General features: G+C 51.1%; 1 protein-coding gene across 3 annotated transcripts in view; it reads right to left on the reverse strand.

Moving 5' to 3' along the window:
- Nucleotides 1–622: 622 nt before the first annotated feature.
- KLHL22 (kelch like family member 22) overlaps nt 623–8,857 on the reverse strand; it is a 24,843-nt gene continuing 16,608 nt past the window's right edge. Inside the window, exons 6-8 of one of the 3 annotated variants that reach the window (XM_024763882.1) lie at nt 3,580–3,813; nt 1,219–1,533; nt 623–939 (exon numbers count right to left, since the gene is read on the reverse strand). In XM_024763882.1, the coding sequence (XP_024619650.1) occupies nt 772–939; nt 1,219–1,533; nt 3,580–3,813 (717 nt within the window). In that variant the 3' untranslated portion in view covers nt 623–771. Of the gene's footprint in view, nt 1,534–3,579; nt 3,814–8,857 lie in introns of all 3 variants that reach the window. The other 2 variants (XM_024763884.1, XM_024763885.1) reach the window with 2 other exon arrangements.

An 8,857-nucleotide genomic window follows, 5' to 3' on the forward strand; every position in this document is an offset into this window, starting at 1 on the left:
CGCCAGGGCAGCAGGCTAGGCAAGGCATGGGGACAAAGACCCAGCTGTCCCAGGTGGCCAGGAAAGAACAGAGAACAGAGCACTGGGGGTTCATCCAGATCCATCCCCGGGCCTAGGGGTCTGCAGGGGGTGTGGTATGAGGACCCCAAAGGAGGGGGGGGTGTTCAGATGGAGGCTGGGCTGTGCAGAAGTGAGGTTGGTGCTGGAAGCCCTGCCTGCCCACAGGTCCCACCTGCTAGAGCATGGCCCTGGAGACTCACCTGGAAGAAATGCAGCGCCCCCTCCCCGCTACATGCTCAGATGCAGGAGGTGGGCAGGCCCAGGCATCTCTCTCTCCCTCCCCAGGTGCTAGGCTTTACTTGGGGCTGAGATGGCCACCTGGGACTGGACTAAAGTTCAGAGAAGAGGTCCTCACCAGGGAAAATGCTCAAGTGGGCGGGCAACCAGCTGTCACCAGACTGCGGCGGGCGTCCTGGTGACACCCTTCTAGCCTGGGGGTGGGCTCTCGGCCTCCCATCACCCCCAACAGCTCTGCCCCCCAGAAATCAAGCTTCCAGGGCTGTAGCCTTGGACAGGCTGTGAAAGGAAGTGAGGCCATGGCCAAAGGAAAGCAATGCACACCTCGTGTAAGATGATTTATTTCATTTATCAACAACATGGGGGCCGAAAAGCCCAGCTACAGGGCATCATTTTATCACAGAATCAGCCTCAGGCAACCTGATGGATCTCTCTCCCCCTCCGGCCCTGGGAGCTGCTAGGCAGGCGATGGGCTCAGCACGCCCCCTCCCTGCCGACGAGAGGGACAAGATGTGCTCTGGCCCCCTCACCAGGGGCCAGTCCCCAGGTCCCTTGGGAGAAGGGCGCCCTCTCGGCCCAGTAGGAACCAGAACCAGGGAGCAGGGAGGCCAGGACAGCTGGTGGCGGTGCAGCCCGTCCCTGCTGAGGAGGAGAGAGCCTGGTGAACTTCAGGGGACCAAGCCCTTCCCGAAGGTTTCCCACTGTGGGGTGATCCACAGCCACAGGTCTGCAGGGCCCCAAAAATACCTGCCGATGGGACGTGGCGGGAGGGAAGGCCGCTGCTAGCCTGGGGTCAAGTGCTCCAGGGCAAAGTGCTGTGGGGGAAGCTGGGAGCTACCACCCCCCGCACCCCCCACCTGGCCTGGGACCCTAGTCCTCACTGGAGTTGTCAAACTCCTCCCAGTCAGACACACTCATCACCTCAGAGGCGAAGTCCGGGTCGGCCTGGCTGCGGTCAGGCGTCCCGCGGGGCGGCTCAAGGAGCAGGGACCGCGGCAGGGTGAGCACGCAGGCCGCCAGGCCCGAGATGGAGTTGTCCAGCTGCGGGCCCTCCTCCCAGCAGTCCTTCTCCACGTCATAGATGTGCACATAGCCAGTGCGGCTGCCCCGGTTGTGCGAGCGGCCACCCAGCACGTAGATCCTGTTGTCTAGCACGGCGATTCCGGGCTCACCGTGCCCTGCTGGGAGCGGGCAGACGGATGACCACTGCCCGGACTTGCAGCTGTAGCAGGCCACCTGCAAGGCAAGGCCCCAGGCTCACATATGAGGCTGAGGGACGCAGTGGGGCTGTGGGCAAACGCACCCCCCGGAGGAAGGGCTCGGGCCAGGCTGACGCTCTGGCCCCTCAGCCAGCCTGTGGCCCCAGGAGTGTGGGTGTCTCCCAGTTGGTCTGGGGGTGCCAGCTCACTCCCCTCCGCCACTGAAGCTGAAGACTCAGACCCCATGCACACCCAGCAATGGGGGAGGTGCAGATAAAATAAGGAAACAGGTGCTTGCTAACTCATGATGACCATCAACATTCTCTTGGGGGATCCCTGGCGGTCCAGTGGTTAGGACTCAGTGCTTTCACTGCTGGGGCCTGGGTTCGATCCCTGGTCAGGGAACTAAGATCCCACAAGCCATGCAGTGCAGCCAAAAAAAAAAAAAAAAAATCTGTTCTCTTCAAAATTACTCCAAACAGTAAACAAATACATGGGAAAATGTTCAGCCTACTAGTAATCCAAGAAATGCAAAACAAAACATCAGGGACAAATTGTCAGCTGTTAACCAGCAGCCACTGGGGAAGAAAAGGCACAAGCCCGGGGCTGGTGGAGGCGTGGTGAAGCTGTCCTGCTGTGCACCTGTCTGACCAGCCAGCACAGCAACGTGCAAAATTATCAAGAGTCACTCGGACACTACCCTCTGACTCAATGATGATCCCCTCCGGTCCTCCAGCCGCAGGAGGAGGAATGGCCTTCAAAGGAGCCTGTGCTCAGCTCTCTGGGACTTGTATTACTTTACATGGCAAGAAGGACCCTACAGATTCATTAGGGTGGGGACATGGAGATGAGACGTTATCCTGGATTTTCGGGGGGACCCACCTAGTCACACAAACCCTTGGAAACAGAAGGGAAAGTCTGATGGGGGCTGAAAAGGGAGGGGAAGCTGCCGCTGCTGGCTTAGCAGAGGAAGGGGCCTGACCCGGGGGACGTGGAGTCTTTTAGAAGCCAAGAAGGGCTTCAGGCCACAGCAGCCAAGGAATCGGGACCTGAGTCCTACAACCACAGGGAACTGAACTCCACCGACACCCTAAGTGAGGAGGCTGTGGATCCTCCCCAGGCCCCACAAAGGAAAGACCCCTGGATTGCCGTCTGGTAAGAGCCACAGACGTGTAACACACTTGTGTTGATTTAAGTGACTAAATTTGTGGTGATTTGTCCTGGCTGCAATAGAAAACGAAAACGCTAGAGCCCAATGGTTCTCAACACTGGAGGATCCCACCCAGGAACTTCCAACTCAGTGGGTCTGGGAGCGGCCAGAGAATCTGCATTTCTTATGAGTTCTCATGTGATGTGGGTGCTGCTGGCCCGGGGACCACACTTAAGAGAACCACTGCTCTCACCTCAGGAAATACCCCAAAATACCCAAAAGCTCTAAAAAGCAAATGTTACTTGAAATGTTACCTGGAATAGCCACAACTTGACCAACCCAAACGTCACCAGTTTGGTGAATTCTGCACAGCCACTGGGTGGGGTGGGGGTGGGGTGGTCATCAAACTAGAAGACACGCCCACAACAAACTTGAGCCAGAAACCAAATGGGATGATGCTCTTTGAGTACAATTAAGTGGAAACCATGCACAGGTAGGAGGACTGAAGCTAGTGGCACAGGGCCAGGTTATGGGAGTTTTTCTTCACCCTTCTCCATTTTTTCAAAGCTCTGCAATGTGGTTACATTAACTTTATGTAATTAAAGTTTTTAATAATAATAAAGACAAGTGAAACTCTTCCGTGTGATACTCTAATGGTGCATACATGCCATCTGTCTAAACCCACAGAATGTGCATCACCAGGAGTGACCCTGGGCCAGTGTAGGGTCATCAGTTATAACAATGACACCCTCTGGTGGATGCTGAGCCTGGGGAGGCCGTGGTGTGTGGGGGCTGGGTGCACATGGGAAATCTTCCTGCTCAACTTGGCTGTGAGCCTAAAACTGCTCTAAAAATTAGTCTGTTACAAGGGAAACCCGCCCCCACGGCAATTTTTATCGGTGACAAGCAGAAGGTAGGCACTCCGCTGCTCACCTGGTGCACGTCCCTCCTGTAGCCCGCGTCGTTGTTGCTGCCCCCGACCACGTACAGCTTGTCCAGGAGGGTGGCCATGCCATGCCAGGCCCGCCGCACTGGCCCGTCAGCCAGCGTGTGCCAGGTGTCGCTGCCCGGGTCATAGCAGTGGGTCTCCTTCAGGTAGTCCTCGCCCCGGCGGCCGCATGTGATGTACATCTTCCCATCCAGTGTGGCACCCGCATGGGCGTACACCTGTGGGCCGGGAGAACCGGGGGTGCGCGTGTGTGCACGCGTGTGCGTGTGCATGTGTGCAGCCCTGCCGACATCCTCCTCATGGTCTGACTGGATCTTCGCTGGGCACACCATCCTTGTCCCCCACCCGACCTCTTCCCAGTGGAAGATGATTCAGGGCCCTGAGGTGACGCTGGGCTTCTACAAGAGTAAGAACAGAATCTCTGTCTTTCCCCTGCCCCTAAAGGTGACAGCTGCATGGGGACCCAAAGGAAATCAAAGCCTTGTCTTCAGTGAGGCCCTTGGTCGCCTCCACCTTTCCCCCACCCCCGACTCCACTTTCAACATCTGCTTGTTTGGGGCTTCCCTGGGGGCGCAGTGGTTAAGAATCCGCCTGCCAATGCAGGGGACATGGGTTCGAGCCCTGGTCCAGGAAGATCCCACATGCCGCAGAGCAACTAAGCCTGAGCACCACAACTACTGAGCCTGCGCTCTAGAGCCCGCGAGCCACAACTACTGAACTCACACGCCACAACAACTGAAGCCTGCGCGCCTAGAGCCTGCGCTCCGCGACGAGAGGAGCCACTGCAATGAGAAGCCCACACACTGCAATGAAGACTAGCCCCAGCTCGCCTCAACTAGAGAAATGCTGCACACAGAAACGAAGACCCAACGCAGCCAAAAATAAATAAATTAAAATTAAAATTTAAAAAAAATCTGCTTGTTTGCAAATGACAAATGATATGACCTGGTGAGCACAAAAGTGAGATACAAAATCAAACAAACAGCAGTCTTCAGTTGAGAGAAAACTCACCCCCTACTTTAGATTTTGGTCCTCAACCTCACCCCTGCTTTCCACTGCACCCGGGAAGCACACCCTCTCTGCCCAGCCGGCCCCACTGCCTCCAGGCCCCCCTCTCACAGCCCACAAGGGCCTCCTGCTGTGCCTGTGTGCTCTGCCAGCAGAGATGTCCTGCAGGACCGGGAAGCCCCAGGGCCTGTGTTACAGGGCCGGTCACTGACACCCAGGCTGTGGGTAGCACAGCAAGGGGCTGGAGAGGTGGATGGGGCAAAGGGCAGGGGACAGAGCAGTGGGCAGGAAACACACCATGGGGCTAGGTCTTCTCCCACCAATGGTGGGCATCTGGGGAGGTGTTTTTTTTTAACTAAAGTTTTCATCTTGAGGTAAGTGTAGATCCACATGTAATTGTAAGAAATACAACCACCCCGCATCCTTCATCCTGACTCCCTGGGGGAAGAGCTTGTGGGCCTCAGCACAACATCATAGCCTGGGTGCTGACGTCGGCTCCATCAAGACTCAGGACGTTTCTGTCTCCCTCTTTACAGTCACATCCACTCCCCACCCTCCAGTCCCTGGCAACCACCACCTGTTCCCCACGTTGTCGCTTCCAGAGTGTGGCTTGAATGGGATCATGTGGTATGTCACCTCTGTGACAGGCCGCCCACGTCGATGTGCAGACCCAGAGTTCCTCTCCGACTCCAAGCAATTGCTCTGCACCGTGTACCTGCCTGTTTGGTGAGCCTCTCGCCCATGGAAGGACATCTGACTGGTCTCCAGTTTCTGGCTATTACCAATAAATCTGCTGTAAGTATGTGTTCAGTTTTTTTCTCTGGGGTAAATGTCCAGGATGGCGACTCCTGGGTCACATGGCAGTTGGAAGTTAACTGCACCTAGTACTGTCACATTTGCCATTTCAGCCGCTCGACAGGCAGTCTCCCTGCTGTGGCATCCAGTCTGCATCCCCTAACTGCACGTCTACATCCTCCCCGTTGAAGTGTCTCCTCCCGTCTTCTGCCTTCTTTCCGGCAGGTCCCCGTGTGTGTGTTTCCCAACGAGTTTCGAGGGTTCTTTACACATATTAGATCCTAGTCCTCTCCCAGGTACTGGTTTGCAAACATTTTCTCTCACGCTGCAGCTTCCTCTCATCCTCCTAACAGGGACTTTTGCAGAGCAAAGTTCTGCAATTTTGAAGAAGTCCAATTTATCATTTTTTCTCTTTATGAGTCATGCTCTGGGGGTCGTCTAAGTACTCACTGCCTAGCCCCAGACCCCGAATATTTTCTTCTACTTTCTCTAAATGCTGTGGAGTTTTGTATTTTACATAAGTCCGTGCACCATTCTGAGTCAATTTTTGTGTAAGGTGTGAGACTTGGGTCGATGTCCATTTTCTTGCCTATAGATGTCCAGTTGCTCCAGTACCACTTGTGGAAAGGTAATCCTTCCTCCATTCAACTTTTTCATCTTTGTCAAAACTCAGCTGGGCATGTTTCTGTGGGCCTATTTCTGAGTTCTCATTCTGTGCCACTGATCTCCGGTTCTATCCCTCTGCCAATACCACAGTCATAATTACTGTATCAAGTATATACGTAGTAAGTCTTAAAACCAGGTAGATGGAGTCTTCCCACTTTATTCTTCTTGAAAGTTACTTGAAGTATTCTAGATCCTTTGCCTTTCCATATAAATTCCAGAATCTCATCTACATCTACAAAAACTCTTGCTAGGATTTTCATAGGAACTGTGCTGTATACCATATATCAATTTGGGAAGAACTGACATCTTTGTGTCTTGGAATTCATAAACATGATATGTTTCTCCATTTACTTACATCTTCTTTTATTTCTTTCATCAGCACCTATACTTTTCAGCATATAAATCCTAAAAATGTTTTGTTGGATTTATACCTAAGCATTTCATTTCTGAGCAATTGTAAGTGGTGTTGTATTTTTAATTTCACTGTCAACATGTTCATTACTAGTATACAAAAATACAGTTGGTTTTTATATGTTTATATGATATCCTGCAATCTTGCTAAGCTCACTTATTAATGCAAGAATTTGGGGGGGGTACATTTAGATTTTTTGACAATTTTGTCATCTGTAGAGTCAGTTTTATTTCTTCCTTTTCAACCTGTGTGTGTTTTCTTTTCTTGCCTTATTTCACTGGCTACACCCTCCAGGACTGTGATAAGACTGGTGAGATCAGACATCTCTGCCCTGTTCCTTACCTTAGGAGAAAGCATTCCATTCAGTCCTCACCAGTAAGTATAACGTAGTGGTTGGAGTTTTGTAGATGCTCCTCATCATGTCAAGGTAATTCTTCTGTTATTTTTTTCTATTGTTACTTTGTGAGAGTTTGATCATGAATAGATGCAAAATATTACAAGAGCCTATTTCTGCTCTGATATGATCATGTGGTTTTTAATATGGTGAATTACACTGACTGCATTTCAAATATGGAACCAGCCTTTGGTCATGAATTTCTTTTGCAGGGAGAGGAGCTTCTATTTGCTAATATTTAGTTAAGAACATTCATATATATGTGTATCTATGACAGACTTGTTCTTTTGCGGGGGGACTGTTTTATCTGGTTTTGGTATCAGGGTAATATTAACTTCAGAAGAACTGTGAAGTATTCCCCCTCTTCTATTTTCTGGGAAAAAAATCATGCAGAATTGGTATTAACTTTTCTTTAACTGTTTGGTAAAATTCTCCAATTAAACTATCTAGACCTGCAAATCATTTCCTTAACAAGTATAGGCCTATTCATATTCTACTTAGTCTTGTGTGAGGTGTAGTAGGTTGTGTTTTTTGAGGAACTGGTCCATTTCATCTAAGTTGTCGAATTTACACACGTAGAGTTGTTCATAGTATCCCCTTATTATCCTTTTGACGTTGGCAGGGTTTGCAGTAATGCTCCCATTTCATTCTTGATATTTTAAATTGTCTTCCCTTTCTTCTTTGTCGGGCTTCCTAGAAGTTTGTCAATTTTATTGATCTTGTGGAAGATCCAGTTGTTTCACCGACTTTCTCTGTTTTTCTGCTTTTAACTTCATTGATTTCTGCTCTGGTATTTATTATTTCTTTTTTTCTGCTTGCTTTGGGTTTCATTCTGCTCTTATTTTTCTTTTTCTAGATTCTTGAGGAGCTTAGATTACTGATTTAAGATTTTTTTTCCTTCCTTACTGTATGCTTTTAGTGCTACAAATTTCCCTCTCAGCACAGCTGTAGCTGGGGTGCCACAAAATTTGACATGTTTTCTTTTTTAAAAAAAAAATATTTATTTACTTATTTGGCTGCATTAGGTCTTTTCTTGGTCTGCGTTGGGTCTTTGTTGCTGAGCACAGGCTTTCTCTAGTTGTGGTGAGCGGGGGCTACTCTTTGTTGTGGTGTGTGGGCTTCTCACTGTGGTGGCTTCTCTTGTTGTGGAGCATGGGCTTCAGTAGCTGTGGCACACGGGCTCAGTAGTTGTGGCACATGGGCTTAGTTGCTCTGCAGCATGTGAGATCTTCCCAGACCAGGGCTCGAACCCATGTCCCTGCATTGGCAGGCAGATTCTTAACCACTGTGCCACCAGGGAAGCCCTGCATTGGGTCTCAGTTGCAGCACGCAAGATCTTCGTTGTGGCATGTGGGATCTTTCGTTGCGGTGCCCAGGCTTCTCTCTAGTTGTGGTGCATGGGATTAGTTGCCCTGCGGCATGTGGGATCTTAGTTCCCCGACCAGGGATCAAACCCGAGTCCCCTGCATTGGAAGGTGGATTTTTAACCACTAGACCACCAGGGAAGTTCTGACATGTTGTCTTTTCATTTTCATTCAGATCAAGGTATCCTCAGGTCCCCAGATCCCTAGCTGGTCTGCCATCTTCTTTCAACCTTTTTGAGTCTTCTGAGTTTGTTTTACACATAACGTCCAGAGTTCTGTGTTGTACTGAGCAGGAGGAACCAAGAAGGACACATCTACTCTACCTTTCCAAAGGTGCAAGTTCTCTGGGAAGGTTTTTAAGTGAGCAGAGAAGGGCTTCTGCCGAGACCTCCTTCCTCTCCTCCAAAAGCATGGGATGGCCACCCTCAGGTCTGGGCCGTGCAGAAGAGAACCTCTGACTGGAGGACTCTGCCCGCTGCTGGGGCAGGGAGCTCTCAGTCCACTGGGGGCACATCAGTGACCAGTTCCTAAGGATGCCACGTGGGTGGGACCCTGAGAGACAGGTGGGAGGGAGGGAGGAAGGGAGGGAGAGAGGAAGGGAGGGAGGGAGGAAGGGAGGGAGG

This window comes from Neophocaena asiaeorientalis, unplaced genomic scaffold (genome assembly GCF_003031525.2).
Source record: "Neophocaena asiaeorientalis asiaeorientalis breed wild unplaced genomic scaffold, Neophocaena_asiaeorientalis_V1.1 scaffold110, whole genome shotgun sequence".
In the NCBI taxonomy this organism is placed as follows: Eukaryota; Metazoa; Chordata; class Mammalia; order Artiodactyla; family Phocoenidae; genus Neophocaena; species Neophocaena asiaeorientalis.